At 52.6% G+C, this 16958-nt stretch overlaps 1 protein-coding gene across 2 annotated transcripts; it reads right to left on the reverse strand.

Annotated features, from left to right (window-relative positions):
• Pnpla5 (patatin like domain 5, triacylglycerol lipase) lies at positions 1 to 13409 on the reverse strand. Of its 2 annotated transcripts, none has more exons than XM_076556459.1 (9): positions 13070 to 13365; positions 12535 to 12767; positions 10776 to 10841; positions 10344 to 10553; positions 9246 to 9306; positions 8229 to 8414; positions 6376 to 6502; positions 4514 to 4630; positions 1 to 162 (listed from the first exon to the last, which is right to left on the reverse strand). In XM_076556459.1, the coding sequence occupies exons 1-9, from the start codon at positions 13260 to 13262 to the stop codon at positions 141 to 143; spliced, it is 1215 nt and encodes a 404-aa protein (XP_076412574.1). In that variant the 5' UTR covers positions 13263 to 13365; the 3' UTR covers positions 1 to 140. The 2 variants fall into 2 exon arrangements, with proteins under 2 accessions (XP_076412574.1, XP_006980315.1); XM_006980253.3 differs by lacking the exon at positions 1 to 162 and adding an exon at positions 2612 to 3956 and having other exon boundaries at positions 13070 to 13409.
• Between the last annotated feature and the right edge of the window lie 3549 nt (positions 13410 to 16958).

A 16958-nucleotide genomic window follows, 5' to 3' on the forward strand; every position in this document is an offset into this window, starting at 1 on the left:
TGGCCTCTGGTCAGATCTCAGCTCAACAGCAGCCTTCTTGGAGCAGCCTCGTGACAGCTTGGTCAATGTGGCTCTCCACTTGGCTTCACATCCTCCCTCACTATGTTCTCTTCTGAGCACCCTTGGGAGGGCCCATGGCATCATTTCCCATCTGTGTTCCATCTGAGAGCCAAATGAATGAATGAATGAATGAATAATGGTGAATACATGCATGATAGATGAATGATCAATGTATGTAAAAAATCAATGAATTAATGAATGAGTAACACATCATCTCTTCCGTCCACTATTTATTACCTAATCTCTTCTCTCAATGGCACCTCCATTTCTCTACAGACCCATCTCCACTCAGGCTGAGTGACCCCTACAGTCTGGCCAGGGGCATAGTGTAGGTTCTTCAGGGACAGGAAAAATAGAGACCCCCAAGGAGAGGCCAGAGGAGATGTGGTACCTAGAAACCTTCCCAAGGAAGCAGGCTATAGTGGCAGTGGGCTCCATCCACAACAGAAGCGTCTATGATCAGGATTCCCCCAAAAATGGATCCCCAGCTGGCCACCTTCCATCTGCACTTGCCACACGGGTCAACTCTTCTGGTAAGTGCAGACCAGAGAAAGGAGGTGGGGGAGCCCTGTCAGGGCAGTCTACCATGATCTAGACCTTAGGGCACCGGCTGCAGTCCTGCCTAGTGTTCTCTGCACCGTGTGGAACACACCTCTGCTGGACATCCGTGCCTTCTGCGTCCCCCACAAGGAGATCCAGTACTGAGGTGTGTCTTAGATTGTTCTGTCTTTTCTCCCCTAACAAAATGGGCAGGAAGAGGGCAATGGCCTGGGCACAGAGCAACCTGAAGAGGCTCTGGGATTACATCCCCCTCCAGGAAGCCACTTGCTGTAGCTGGAAGTTTCTCTGGTCCCACCCAGCCCCGCAGTCCCGCAGCCGCTTATAAAATCATCACTCAGAGGCTTATGTTAATTACAAACTGTATGGCCAATGGCTGAAGTTTCTTGCTAGCTAGCTCTATTATCTTAAATGAACCCATTTCTATTAACCTATGTATTGCCACGTGGTCATGGTGGTCGGCTGGCATGTTGCTCCTTAGGCGGCAGGCTGGCATCTCCTCTGCCTCCGCCTCTCTTCTTCCTCTACCTCTCTTGGATTTCCTGCCTGGCTATAACCTGACTCGCCATAGGCCAGAGCAACTTCTTTATTAACCAATCATAGCAACACATATTCACAGCATACAGGAAGACATCCCAGAGCACTTCCCCTTTTCTGTCTAATCAAAAAGGAAGGTTTTAACTTTAACATAGTAAAATTACATATAATAGAACAGTAGTCAAGCAAGAATTATAGTTACAATATCTGGTCTATTTTTATTTGGCAAAAATCAAACAAAATATTCTATTATCTATCCTATATTTGTTTTGTTTTGGGTTTTTTTGGGGGGGGGTTTGAGACAGGGTTTCTCTGTGTAGCTTTGTGCCTTTCCTGGAACTCACTTGGTAGCCCAGGCTGGCCTCGAACTCACAGATTTCCGCCTGGCTCTGCCTCCCGAGTGCTGGGATTAAAGGCGTGCGCCACCACCGCCCGCTATCCTATATTTGTAAGTCTAAAGTTTCATATCTAATTTATCTTTTATCATAACCAAGAAAAATTACAACTATCTGGTTTTCAACTACATCAAAGACCAGAAAAGGATATAATGTTACCTAAGTAAACAGGAAGTGCATTGTATGCAAGTTCCAAAGTTCTATATATACCCCCCACCAAAAAAAAAAAAGCTAAACAAAGAAAATTAAGATTCGGGGTTCTTGTTTGAAAAAAAAGAGGGTATAGATATGATAAGGTAAAAGGTAGATATTGAATCTACTTTTAAAAAGGCAACTACTAGTTTTAAATATTTACATTGGATTGGATTTTTGTATATTATATACAAATTATGTATATTGATACAAATATGAGATTGACTTTGTTAGAAAATACTGTACATATATTTCCAATCTTGTTCAAGATATTGTACCTATACAGCTTATTTAACAATGTAATGCAAATTGCTAGTCCTTGAAAATTATCATTACCAACTAATTAGGATGTAAGAAGTACAAGTTAATGGTCATTACAATCAAACTTGTAGTCATATTAGGTATGTTTTCAAGGTCAAACAGAAATATATTTTAGATAAACAGGTCATCTTCAAACACTTCAGAGATCTACAGAATATGGCATTTAAGATGTTTCAATAATATAGTTTTGTTTTTTTTTTTTTAATGACAATGAGACATGTCTGCTCCTGGCAGCACCAATCTAGTTCAGAGAAGATGATGGGCATTGAAGAAACTTCTTATGGAATTTACTTTCTTTGTGGTAAAAGTTAGACACTGGGCAAGAACGTGCCCTTGCCTCAACTGCTGACAGTATGCTGTCCAAAATGGACAAGCAGGACACAAAAGAAAGGACTGCCAAACCTTGCCAAGACAAGGTAGGAAGGTCCTTCAGAAAATCTTGCTTCAGCCAGGCAGTGGTAGTTCACACCTTTAATCCCAGCACTCAGGAGGCAGAGGCAGGCAGATCTCTGTGAGTTCAAGGCCAGCCTGGGCTACAGAGTGAGTACCAGGAAAGGCTCCAAAGCTACACAGAGAAATCCTGTCTCAAAAAACAAGCAAGAAAATCCTGCTTCATAGATGATGAGTCTGTCAGATACGCTAGGCCTCTAGGCCAAAGATGGATGCCCCAATGTTGCAAAGAAATCTTAGGTGACTGTCCAGGCAGCCAGCTGTTTCTGTCATTTCTCACATTTTTTGGAAGTCACTTGTTTGCACTACTTGCTTACTCAGTTAATATTATTTCCTTCTCAGGTCTCTGAGGGAGTTGAAGATTAAATAGTTATAGTTTTCCTTGTTACTAACTGAAGAAGTGTAAAGTGTATAAGATTGAAAGACATCAAAAGATATTTTTGGTTGGTAATACAAGTTAGGATAGAAAGTGACTTAGGTATAACATTTTGGATTTACCAAGATAGGATAAATAATAGAGTTTTTTTGTCTGACTCTGTCAAATGTTAATGGACTAGACATTGTTGATGTATTTATTGCCTGTATATATTGTATATAGTTATTATACTTATTGTATATAGTTTTTATTATATTAATTATAACCTTCTTTTTTTATTTTTGACAAAAAAAAAAGGGGAAATGTGGCGATATATTGTGTACCCCAATAAAGCTTGCCTGGGAATCAGAGAACAAAGTCAGCCACTAAGTTAGACATAGAGGTCAGGCAGTGGTAGCACACACCTTTAATCCTATCTCTCGGGAGGCAGAGATCATCTGGAGCTCTGTGAGTTCTAGGCCACGCTAGGAACAGAGCCAGGCAGTGGTGGCACACACCTTTAATCCCGGCACTTGAGATCTCATGCCTTTGCTTGAGAAGCACACACTCCTTTAATCCCAGGAAGTGATGTCTGGGCATAGAAAGGTATATAAGGCGCGAGGAAACAGGAACTCACTTTCTTGACTGAGGATTTGGTAGAGGTAAGAACTTGTGGCTGGCCTGTTCTGCTTCTCTTGATCTTTCAGCTTTCACCACACTATCTGGCTCTGGGATTTTTTTTGTTATAAGACCTTCTAAGAGTCGTGTTACAGCCTACCCGCCCAAGAAGCGCAGGGCCTGGCATGGGCAAGAGGCCAGGTATTTTTGCCAATAACCCAGCAACCTCGCTGAGCTGGGAGTGGGGCTCAGAGCTCCTGGGGGATGAGCCACAGCCATGGGCAGGCATGAGCACACAGGATGAGGCAAGGACAGGGTTTCCGGGGGGGGGGGGTTAGGGTGGGGGGTGTCACACGTTTGGTTGGCCCTAGCCCATTGCACGGCTCGCAAGCCTGAGGTTCAAGGCCCGGTTCTCCGAAGCAGCTGTCCCCAGCTGGCGGGGACCAGAGTCTGCGCTGGTGACAGGTGGGCTGCAGAGGGAGCAGGAAGCATGTGTGAGCTAAGGCTTGGCCGTTTGGTGAAGGTCAGGTGCACCACACGGGGCAGCCCTTACAGGAGGCAGGGTACTTCATCCCCAGCCCTCTGAGGAAGGTCTCAAGCCCTCAGCAGGACAGGGACGGGGTGGGGGGGGGGGTCACTGGGTCTCCTGCAGCAAGGAAGCAGTTAGAAGACGGGCCAGCAGGCCCTGGCCACATGGAGCCAGCCTTGAGGCTTCGGGTGGGAATCTATACCAACCACAGAGCTGCGATAAAGATCCCCAGCAGAATGCCTAGACTGAGCAGTGTGACTGGCTAAAAGACCCCAGACACGGGGTAGCACACGCAGCAATGAACACACAGACATGTCTCCCCCAGGTGGATGGACAGAAGGACATGGGATGCATGCTGGTCACTAGATATTAGGTGCCGGACACTCGATGGATGCTGTGTGGTAGGTGCTAGGTTCTGAGTTCCCGTGAATTGGGTGCTGGGTACTGAGTGCTGGGTAGTGAATGTGGGCCGCATGCTTACGTCTCCCCCAGCCTCACCTGACCAGCCTGAGCAGCTGTGACTTTGCCATGGAATAGACCTCACGGGCTGTACTCTTCAGGAGGCCCTGCATCCAGCACAGGTCAGCTGGCATGTCAGGCAGCCACAGCAGCAGTCTGTGAAAGGAACAGTGTCAGCTTGCCAGGGTGCCCGGGGATAGCCCCAGAGCAGGGGTGGTCCCTGCATTCCAGAAAACAGCTGGAGAGAGGGGAAAGGGACAGTGCCTAAACTGGGTGAGAAGATCTCAGGATGGCCCTATGGGTCACATCGATGACAGGATGTCCAGAAGCGGACTTTGAACTTTGGGGAGGGGTGGACCTTGGTGTCAACCTCCACAGAGTTCCAGAGAGAAGCCTGGGGTAGAAAGGGGAGGGTGTCATGTGATGCTAGCTTGACCACTACTCTGCTATGCAGTCTGGAGAGTCAGAAAAAAAAAAAAAAAAAAAAAAACCTCTCTGGGCCTCAGCTTTCCTTTCCTGTCAAATGAGGACCACCTGCCTATAGTCCCTTACCCTCCTTATCTCCATCCATCCATCCTTCTTCCTGCCCCGTATCATTCATCCATGTTCCCTTCAGAGGCCAGTGCCTTCTCCTGCTCTAAATGCCCTCCCTGTGTGTGGGTTTTTAGGAAATACCAAGGGTGAACATGGTGTATTCTGGGATGACTCCAGCAGGCTCGCGCTATAGAAATGGCGAGATTTCTACATTTTTGTTTCAACTCCTGGTTTCAGTAAACAGCTCTGCGTGGGGTGAATGTGTCAGGAGGAAGGTCTCTCCCACCAGTACTGACCCGTCACTAACTCGAGAGTCCTGGGGGCTCCCCACCATAGACTTTCTAAAGAAAAGCCATTTTAGAGACACCGCCCTCGGGTCTGGTGTTAGAGCACAGCGCTGGAGTCCCAGGCCGAGGAAACCTTGAGTTCAGAACCATTCTGGATCACATGGCAAGACCCTATCTCAAAGAAAAAAAAAAACTCCCATCTCCCTATAACACCTCTCTGTCTAGACGAAGCTCATTCAGCTGACCACAGACCCCGTGTGTCTGTCCCCGGCCACTCTCCAGCCCCATCTCGTACAGATACCAGCTTTCACTCCAGCCACATTCCCCTTGGCTTCCTTGAATGTGCCTGGCTCCCTTCTGCCCCAGGACCTTTGCACACGATATCCTGTCCACCTAGAAGGCCTTGCCTTCCTCTTTGCCTGATGGACTGTATGTAGCCCATCCTTAGGACTGCAGCTCAGATGCCATCACCTGCCTTCTCTGGACAAACGGTTCTGAGTATGGCTAGCTCAGAGCTGGTGTGGCTCTCTCCTAGAAGTTGAAACGCACAGGGGCACGTGTGATGGTCGTGAGCTGTGTGCTCCACCAGGCCAGGAGCAAGGTTGGGGGCAGCCTGCCTCTCCGGCCTCTAAGCTAACACCTGGCCCGTGGTCAGCCCTCAGCAGCTGATGAGTGAACAGACCAAGGCCGAAGGCTCAGCACAGGGGCTCAGCTGCAGCCAGACTGACCTCCTTCCTTCAGGTCCTCATTTTTTGGAAAATGTGCCGTGACCCAGAGAGGTCAAGAAAGCTGGCCTAGACCACACAGCCAATCTGAGACAGACTAGCTGGGAGATTTGTCAGGGGCAGCACGTAGTCACCGAGGCTCTGACCTCAGAGCAAAGGCAGACGGTCAGAAAACAGCCTAGGCACTAGCCAAGATTCTGGGTAGCCAAACCACACCACCTCCCTACCAGTCAGTCCTCTTTGGCAAAACCTACCCTGTGGTGGGCCAGCCCACGGCAGGTAGTGTGGGGAAGGCAGGTGCCTGCCAGCTCTGTCTCCAGCCACCCTCACCAGCCCTCGGCCCAGGTCACCTCACCTCCTGCTCCGGAAGTAGACATACTCAAAAGGCAGCGTGCAGGGCAGTAGCAGGTAGGTCAGTGCCCTCCCTGGCACGGAGCACTGGAATCGAGCCCAGAAGTCTCTCTGGCAAGCCTTTCTCAGTGCTGCAAGACAAGGAGAGGCCCACAGCCCCTTGGTACCCTCAGGCTGTCGAGCTGCCTCCCCCAGCCAGCCTGGGGTCACCCTGGAACCACCAAGCACTAGGGTCCCAAGAGATGCAGACAGTATCCACCCTCGGCATCTCCACACTGATGGAGCCATCGCCGCCAGCAGGGGTCGCCATGTATACACTCTCTCAACCCACTGAGACCCCCCCCCCCCCACACACACACACACACACACACAGAGGAGGAGAGGAAGGTTCAGAGTGAGAGTCTCCTCCAGGAAGAAGCAGAGCCAAGCCAGCCTTGAGGCCTGCCAGGCTCCTGTCCTGAGCTCTACCCTCCTCTCTTCCTACCAGAAGTCTGTCGTGGTGCCTTGGATAAACAACTATCCCTAGGCCTTTCTCACAGTAACAGCTTCAGAGCAGCTGTGAGCACGGCATCCATGTGGCCAGCTCCAACCCCCTTGTTTGCCAGGCTAAGCAGGGTGGGAGGGACTGGTCCGGGCAAGAGGCAGGAGGCCACTCCAGACTGCTGGGAGCTCAGACTGCAGCTTGGGTTTGAGCAACAAGGTCTGAGGCGTGCAGCCAAGGGGACGACACCCAACTCCTTCTGTCCCCTAGTCACAGGAAATGGGTCCCCAGCAGAACATTCTCAAAGGCAGTGAGTGGGAACCCAGGGTGTCTAAGCATTAGAATTACTCTCCCAACCCCTACACAGCCAGCTGCTGTGCTCAGGGGCGATAGCCACACCCCACTGATTCCAGATTCAGAAGCTGGACCTAGGGCTCAGTGCAGATTAAATCCTTCGGGATACAAGTTAATGTTCTGTCTTTATCTCTTGCTTCCTACGTGTCCCCATTGTCTCTTCTTGGGCCCTCACTATCACCTCAACCTCTTTGGCCTCTGCCCTCCCCACTAGCTTCACGGCACCTCCAGGGCTCCCCAGCTGTGGCTTGAATAAGAGTGATCCCCAGAGGGTCATCTATTTGAATACTTGCTCCTTGTTTGGTGGAACCCTTTGGGAAGGATGAGAGGCGTGGCCTTGTTGAAGGAGGTGTGTCACTGGGGGGTAAGCTTGAGATTTCGAAAGTTTCACACCAGGCCCGTTGTAATTTGAGATGTGAGCACTTAGCTATCTCTGCCAGCATCATGGAACTGGAAGACCAATTAAACACTCTCTTTTGTAAGTTGCCTTGGTCATGGTGTTTTGTCACAGCAACATACAAGTAACCAAGACACCAGCTCTCTCCTCCCACCTATCCAGTCCGCCCCAAGTTCACGTCTGCTGTGTCACCTGACCACTATGCTGTAACCCCAGAGACCGACCAGCTCAGCCTCTCCAGCCCCAGGGCCTTTGCACACGTGACGTCCTCGGCCCAAACTCTCATCCTCCCATCTCTGACTGGCAGCCCCTGATTGAAGTGTCTCTGGGATGTCACGTACCACATGTGCCTGTGATAGTCTCTAGGTACCTCACTGTGGCCTGGGCACAGACCTGGCTTTCCCACGCACTCAGATCTGGGCTCAATACCCCAGTGGCAGACAGGAAGACCGGCTGAGTTCCTTCTCTTCTCAGAGCCTCAGTTTCCCCACCAGTGAAAGAGTGCCAGGTTGTAGTCAGGAGTAAAGGGTACAGAAAAAGTGTGCCCCAGCCACACTTGGCATTTAGTTGGGGCTTAGGAGATGTGAGCATTCAGGCAGGTGAGTGGTGTGAGAAAGGGCAGTACCAGCCTCCAGCTCCGGCGACAGCAGCTCGAACTCAGGCACATCCTTGACCAGCACATTGGGGATGTCCCACCTGATAGTCAGGGTAAGCTTCTGGCCCTGGTCACAGTCAGCACTCCTGGGCCCCTCCATGAGGGCTGGAGGCTCCTTCGATACCAGTGACCACAGCACTGGCTCCTTGGTGAGTCCTGGGGTGAGAGGGAGAAGGTCTGATAGTTGGTGCAGTGGCAGCCTCCAGGAGAAATGGTGTCTAACTAGGCACACGTCTCGGTGCTCGAACCTCCTCCAGGACTCGGGCTGCAGGATGGACCCCGGTGGGGTCCTGCCCTGCTCTCTAGCCTGCTCTAGAGCCCCAGAGGCATAGCTCTGTTCTCAAATTATGTCCTGCTCTCACCTGCCAGCCCTGTGAGCCTCGGCCCCTCTGCCTCAGTTTCCCTCCATAAGGGAAACTTTAGGGCTGCCGCAGTGGGAGTTAAATGCAGTATTCTCCAGCTCTGGCCTGGAACGAGGTGCTGTAGGTTGGGGTGGAGTGCAGGGATCGAGGGTGGCTCTGGAACCCATACTCTGGGTTCATCTTTCAACCTTGTCTTGCAGGGTGACAGCTTTCCAGCCCTAGGGACCATGCACCTCCTGCCAGCTGACAACCCCTGGGAGTATAGCTCTCCTCCATCATCTGCCTCTCTCTGTCTTCCCACCACAACCAGGCATTCTACAGCTTGTCCCAACCCAGCTCAGCTGTCGCCTCCAGGAAGCTCTCCCTGCTTGCTCTCCCCATCCCAGGCCAAGATGAAATCTTTCTCTGCCCCATTTCATTGCAAAAAAGAACCTCTGCCACCCACAGCCCATCTCGATCACCCTGCCTTGGTCTTTGGGGGGTCCAGAACAGGACCCAGAAGACTCCTTTTAGTCTCCTTAGTGTGGTTTGGCTGCCCACAGAGCAGTCACTGAGGTCCTAGGGTTCAAACACCAGAGGGGCGAAGCCCATCTGACACCATCCATTACTGCCCTCTGCCACCTACCCCGTCTCTCCAGGAACCTGAGAGCATCCAGATAACCTTGTCTGCAGTAGTCAGCCACCACCTGGGACACACGGAGCAGAAGAGGACAGAACTTGGGCTTCTCCAGTGACAAGCCATGGGCTGAAGACATGTCAGCAGATGGGCACATCCCCAGCCCAGTCTGCTGCCCCAGCGACCCCCCTGGAGGAGCTCAGGAACCCCAGAGACCCAGTACAGCTCAGGGAGACCCAGAGTACGCACACGGCACAGATCTGCTCCCGATGTCCCCTCTCATCGGCCAGCTCACTCCTTACCTAGAGCCCAGGCACCTGCCTCCCTCTGAGGCCCTCCCTCTAGTAGACAGAGTGACAAAGCCTGAGTCAGGGTCCCTGGGGTCTCCACAGGCTCCCCACAAGCCCATGGCAACCCCTTTCCCTTCCCCTCCATAGGAATGTGGCATGGAGTGAAAGTGGAATACCGAGGACAACTCTATGGAGTCATCTCTCAGCTTCCACCTATGGAGGTTGGTTCCTGGAATCAAACTCAGTCACCAGGCTTGCCTGGCAGGTGCCTTTATCTGCTGAGTCATCTCGCTCTGCGTGTGTGAGTGTGTGTGTGTGTGTGTGTGTGTGTGTGTGTGTGTGTGTGTGTGTGTGTACGTACGCACGCGCACACGGGCTCAGCAATTTAAAAACACTGGCTGTTCCTGAAGAGGAGAAGAGTTCAAATCCCAGCATCCACACTGAGTGGCTCACAACTTCCTGTAACTCCAGTTCTCCAGTTCCATGGGTCCAGTGTCTTCTTCTGGCCTCTGTGGGTACTGCATTCACACACACACACACACACACACACACACACACACACACACACGCACGCACGCACGCACGCACGCACGCACGCACGCACACACGCACATAAATAGAAATAGTAAATCTAGAAAAAGAAATGGAAATAACCACCTCTCTTCATAGAGTACAGGCCACAGCTGGACTCTAGCCCTCACCCAGGAAGAGGCAGAAGAGGCAGAGCCCACCTGAGCTCAGGTTTCTGCTCCAGGGCTTGTGTGAAACTGAAGCTGAGGGGAGAGGTCATGGGCAAGGACTATGCAGGGTGACCTACCTCAGGCTTGGGGGGGATCAGGGATATGAACCCCTGAAAGAAGTTCTTGGTAGAGATCTGGAAACTGGCATTGAAGGCGGTTAGCTCATACAGACTGCCCGAATTGCTCTGGGGACAGATGTCGGCCGTTCCGTGGAAGGGAGAGATGGTGATGGTGGTAGGGGCATCGGAGAAGGGCAGGTTGTTGCTCAGAGCTCCATCGATGTAGCGCTGCGAGGCAGAGAGGCAGTGGGCCACACCGTCTTCCTCCCACCCTCCCCACTGGCTGGTGTCCATATCCCCCTCCAGCCTAGGTGCTGAGCCTCTTTAGGAGAAGCTCACGGGAGGGAGGTGGTGTCCTCGCTCTTAACTCCACCTCTGGACAAACTCTTGTTCCAGCTGCCCGGAGCTCAGAGTGGGATGCACACAGGGGCCCTTCCCGAACACGCTCACCTCTCCTCTGAAGGCCGGAGGGATTGTCCCACAATACAAAGGGAAATACAAGGAACAGATCAGGGCCTGGAAGACAAAACCATCATCCTCACTCGGTGTTCCACATCCGCTCTCGTGCACATAGCTGTGTGCTCAAATGAAGAACAGAGGAACACAGGCCTCCTTGACATCACCTTCCTCTCTCTGCAGAGGGCACTTCAGTTGCCTGGAGACTACAGGTGGGATGTCCCCTAATATATAAACTAAGGCACCCTGGGTCTGGCAGGAAGGTGCCACCAGTAACCTCTGTGTATCTCCCAAAGAATGTTCTCAGAGTTGATCCAAACAGATGCCCCTCTGAGGAGGATTGCCAGGCTCTCCCTCCCCACAAGAGATACCATCTCCCAATAAAAGCCCTGACAAGACCTGCTGGGGTGGGGTGGGGGTGGGGGTGGAGAGGATGCTTTGTTTATAGATTGATCCGGTGAACCCCTGGTGCTGGTCTCGCTGTAATGGGGCTGTGCACGCTGTCCTGTGTCATAGGATGCTTAGCATTATCCCTTGTGTCACCTGCTAGATGCCAGCAGCATGCAGAGTGTGGCAGGCGAGGATGGGTCCAGCATGGTCAATTATGCTGGGGGGCGGGGCAGGGTGGGACTGTGCAAATACTGCAAACCCAGGGCTCCAAGTTCACAGAACACAGCCCCTCACCTGACAACCCTGAAAGACCTTCATTCCTCCGACTTTCTCTCGGAGAAGCAGACGCAGTCCCGGTTCTGAGGGTTTGGAATATGAATGAGTGAGCCCATCCTTCCCACAGATGGATGCAGTTGATGACAGCTGAGGTTCAGTGAGTACCTTGAATGTACTGTCCAGGGGAGCACATCGGGACAGGGTCTGAAGTCCCTCCCTGGGCATCAGTGACACCCCTCAGGCACACTGAGAACCACGCACCTGCGTTCCAGCAGCTGCTGGTTCAGGTTGTCCCAGTGTCCGGTACAGGGCACCAAGATGAGGCTGGGTATATGCGGACCTCAGGGGCAGACAGAGACCAATATAGGAAGGATGGGCAGAGCTGCACTGAAGGACGCCGGGACTCTTCACACTGGACTGAGGTCCTCCCAGCATGAAGACCCATCTCCCTTCAGAGTTTTTTCCCTATGGCCCTGCTCAGCTTTCCTGATCCCTGAAGCCAGCGCCTGTCAGATCAGAACAGACTCCATTCCTTCCCTGCCTTGGTCTCTTGAATTAATTTCACATAGGCTCTTTCCTAACCCCTTCCTATGAGGTGTGCTTATTGGATACAAGTGTGGAGAAGGCAAGGGTTCTCATCTGTGGCCCCTCCCTGACAAATATCGCAGCGTACAACAGTGCCCACACATGATAGATGCTCGGTAAATGTTTGCTTTGTCAACCAGAAAGCACTTGGAAGATGGGGGTGGGTGGAGCGGGGAGGACACCTCTGGAATGAGCAACCCTAGATGACCTGACTCTGGAAGCTGACCACCCCTGAGCCTGCCCCAGGGACACCTCAGATTCCTCTCCAACCCATCGCCTAGAGAGCCTTGGACTCAGACCAGTCCTGGATACAGTCTAGCTCCTGCTGCATCCCCCAACACACACATACATACACACACACACACACACACACACACGCACGCACGCACGCACGCACGCACGCACGCACGCACGCACGCACGCACAGATGGTCACTCACAGAAACCCCTGGGCTCACTCCATTATTTGATGGGCCTCGGGTCATAACCCAGCATCAACTCACCTGGATGAGCTCATCCCTAGTGGCAAAATCAGTCACTATGCGGTTCTTCCCATCAGGCCATCGGGTCATGGAGATGCCCAGCCTCTGGGAGGCCAGGATGTGGCAATTGTCTGGTAGGGTGTCCTGCAGCTGTTTCCTGATGTGCTCAATGGGGCCGTAGGCCGGGTGGAAGATGCCCAGGCTCAGACGCTCCACATGCTTCACCATGCCCAAGAGATTGGAGCAGCTGTAGTCTGCAGGGTGGTGAGGGCTAAGGTCTCAGCTACCTGGAACCACCGAAGGCCGCCCACACCCGCCAAAAGCCTACCTTCTTCAGGGATGCCTGGGAGTCAGAACATAAAATCTCCCGTCCTGGATATTAGTGACCTTAGGGATAGTATCTTAAATCTGAAGCCAGGACCCCATCTTTCGAGATAGAAGTGACCACAGTCCTCAGATTCAGAGGCTGGGTGTAAAGCCCTGGGGTTAGGGGAGGGCATGTCGCTAGATTCAGCTCCCTGAGGGGTCCCTGGACCTCGAGACCTCCCCCAAGCACCTGTCGACATGCCGCAGACGATAGTCATGGCGTTGAGCGCGCCTGCGGAGGAGCCATAGAAGCAACGGGCGCCCTGGAGGATGCGCGGCGCGCGCTGGTGCAGACACTGGGTGGCGCCCACGTGGTAGAGGCCCAAGAAACCGGAGCCTGCGAAGGACAAGCTCCAGCCGCCCTCTGCCTCCAGGAAGTGCATAGTGGGGCTCTCGGAACCCCCAGCTGCAGACACCGCAGCCTGGATGTAGCGCAGGAGCTTGGAAGGACCGCTCGCCGGTGCCAACGGACTGGGGCCAGACAGGGATGGGGATGGAGCTCTGGGGTGGCGCAGCAGGGTGGCCCCGCCCTAGGCTCTAGCAAGTGAGGGGCTGGCACAGCCACCCTCTCCAGGTGTGCACAGCTGCGCCCAGAATCATTACAAGCTACAAGCACCCTGGCCAGGCCCGCACGCCCACCCTGCTCCAGATTGCAGTAGCTTAACCTCAGGGTGTCTGCATTTCGAAAGACGAAATGGAGGCACAATCAGCAAGGGCCAAGCCTGACCCGCAGGGCCTAACCTGTGAGGCCAGGGGTCAGGGGCCAGCAAGACACGTGGGAGGCTGTAGGCCTGGGATCTGGGCTCAGCAGGGAAAGGGTGTCATAGAACAATGCCTCCAGATGCACCAGTGTCTCCAGATGCGCCAACTCCCCTCACTGCAGTCACTAAGAAGTCGCCTAGCAGGGACCAGGCTCACATGTGCACGTCTGAACAAGTGAGGTGAGGGGCTTACACAGCCAAGTCATCACATGGAAATCGGGCCAGGCATGCCAATGGGGGCATGGGGGCGGGGTGGCAGAGGGGCGGGGAGGGATGAAGCATACACCAGGATGTCAAGAAGAGGAAGGCAGCAGCAGAGTGCGGGATGGTGAGCAAAGAGGACCCCAGTACAGAAATGGGACGAGTGGAACCCAGCGGGACCCACACTGGGCACCGGAGGACCTTACAAGTAGCCAATAAGGACAGATCGCACCACACCGCAGGCTGCCTGGTGCCAACGTTTCCCCAAACAGGCTCTGAGCCCCAGCCAGGTGGCTCACCCCGGAAAAGTGTTGCCAGCCCCGACCATCCGGGTTTCCACCCCCACGATCCGAACGACAGAGGGAGAGTGCTTTGTTGGTTGTCCTCTGACCTCCACACATGCCTCACACACCCACCCACCCATCCCCCTACACACACACACACACACACACACACACACACACACACAAACACATGTAATTTAAATGTAAACAGCACTCTGTGATGTAAAAAGAATATAAGTCACAGGTGAAATGTCCTAGAGGGCGTGGCTCTGGGGAGTCCGGGGGCCATGGGAGAACAGAAGCGACCTCAACTGTATACAGGGGCTGAGAGCAGGCGGGGGCGGGGTGGGGGGAGGGGTCCGCAGCAGGGCTAGGCAGGGTCTCCCTGCACCATCCCTGCTAAAGCAGCCCGGAGCGGGCAGCAGGCCTTCAGGACTCACAGAACTCCCCTTTCAGGGCAAGGAGAACCTGGGGGCGTGTTTCCAGATCCAGTAAGAGTTTGAGGATCCGGTGAGGCTGGAGGGCAATGGTCAAGGACACACCTTTGCCACTGTACACGGTCAGTCGCTGGTGGTGGTGCCTGCCAACAGCCTGAAGAGGTCCCTTCCGGCTGAGGGACTCCACTCAGGTAAAGCCAGGTCCTGACCTTACCACAAAAAGTTTCAGGGCCAGACAGAACGAAGTAAACTTGGTGAGTTTAGTACATGTTGTATGTGGTGCATGTTTTGTTTTTCTTTTTTCTTTTTCTTTTTTTTCTTTTTTTTTCTTTATTTCCCAGAGCTGAGGATCGCGAACCCAGGGCCTTGTGCTTGCTAGGCAAGCGCTCTACCGCTAAGCTAAATCCCCAACCCTGAGTTTAGTACTTGTTGAGATAGTCATGGAAGAAGAGGACAGTGTACACACAAAGCAGGAGGGTGCTTTTCCTAGACATTTATGTGCGCGCGCGCGTGTGTGTGTGTGTGTGTGTGTGTGTGTGTGTGTGTGTGTGTGTAGAGAAGGGGGGAGGCTGGTGATGTAGCTCAGTGGTGGAATGATTGCCCAGCATGCACCAGGCCCTGGGCTCAATCCCCAGCCCTGTGGGATGGGGCAGGGGAGTTATGATGGGGAAGATGAGGAAAGGGAAAAGAAAGGAAAGGAAAGGAAGGGGGGAGAAAGGAGAGGGTGGTGTTGAAATCATGAAGGACGGAGATTCAAATGACTAGAGAGCTAGGGGAGGCGGTGGCTGAGCGCAGCCCAGGTGGCACGCCACTCAGGTCTGGTGACACCTCAGACGGACCCTCGTAGATGAAAAACACCCTCAGCAGAAGTGCAATTTGCACCCAGCTGACCAAACCTTGGTGACGGCATCTCCATTACATATCTAATGGAGGAGGCGCTAGAAATGACACCATTGGGATGGTCAGAGACTGCACATCTGAACTGGGGTCACACCACCGTGCGGTGATGATGGTCCATCTGTGGGCTCCATCCGAGTTCTGTGACGTGGTGACGTAAGGAGCACTTTCTCAGGCCGGTGTGGTGGAGCCCTCCTGTAATCCTGACCCTTGCGAGGCTGAAGCAGGAAGATTGCCATGTGCTCCAAGGCCATGTCCAGTGCCAGACAAGCCTGTGCTGGCACAGCAAGACCTGTCTCCAATGAACACAGACGCACGCCTTGTTCCTGGGAGACGGGCTGTAGTGTTCGTGAGTGTTAAACTGACATCCAAGGCCCATTAGGGGAGAATGCAATCCACCTCTGGCCTGGCTAGAGACTTAACAGTCTAAGCTACCCAAAACATGAATTAATCCATTTGGGTCAATCAATCACCTGCCTGAGGGATTCCCTCTCCCATTCCTGGAAAGCAGATTCACCTAACACTATGCTGGAGAGATTGGAGGAATAATTATTCCTTTAATGATAAAATATATCTCCCTTCCCAGAATCCTTGTTTTTGTGTGCTACCTAGGAAGCCACCATGAAGTTCTGTGGGGTTCGATTATTTCCTTTTCTTCTTACTTTCTCTTTCTTTTGGGCGCAGTGTGTAACTATACTTTCTCTGGTATTTTGGGCTTTTTCACGCTTTCTCAGAAGTCACTTCCCTTTTGCCACAGAGCTACTTACCACAGCTCCGTGCCTAACTCACAAGCACGTGGCTTTTCTCTTTGTCTTCCTCCTCCAGGCAGCCACTGAGATTTACAGCTTGCCTGCCCTGGGGTTTTACTTTTAAATTCTAGTAAAATTCTCCTCATGATTCCTTTTGAGCACTCTGATAGTCTTTGAATGAGTCTCAGAACCCTGAAAGAGGACCTCCATTTTCCCAATAACATGTGGCAGGCGAGAGGAGGCTACCCCAAATTCCTAGTCATAAGAGCAGAGGCTGAACATTCCCATGCTTGTCTCAAAGGGCTCACTGTGCTCCCAGCTTCTCTGTATGTTCATCTAGGGAGCTTTGGGGGTAGAAAAAAAAACACAGGAAAGTCTATGGTAGGGTCTATGACACTGACCATGGTCAGCTCCTGGACACTCTGGGCTCCAGCTCCCCTCCATGTGGGTTAGGCCACTGAACCACGGCTTTCCACACACCATGCCCCTGAGGTGCCATGTGTCAACAGCCATCATCCATCCATTCATGGGGGAAATCCTGGGTGGCCCACGGCTGCCGTGGCTCCCAGGACATCCTGGGAAAGATAGGTAAGGAAATTACACTCAAGGCAAGCAAGCAAAACATGTGTACCCCAAAACACTCCCTCTGCCGACAGTGGAGACTCCTGTAGGGCAGACACTGTCCCAGGGACTCAGTGCTCCCCCCACATGTCCAGGGTGTCTGTGAAGGACCTGAGTCCAAGAAGGCAA

The sequence above is a fragment of the Peromyscus maniculatus genome, chromosome 20 (genome assembly GCF_049852395.1).
Source record: "Peromyscus maniculatus bairdii isolate BWxNUB_F1_BW_parent chromosome 20, HU_Pman_BW_mat_3.1, whole genome shotgun sequence".
In the NCBI taxonomy this organism is placed as follows: domain Eukaryota; kingdom Metazoa; phylum Chordata; class Mammalia; order Rodentia; family Cricetidae; genus Peromyscus; species Peromyscus maniculatus.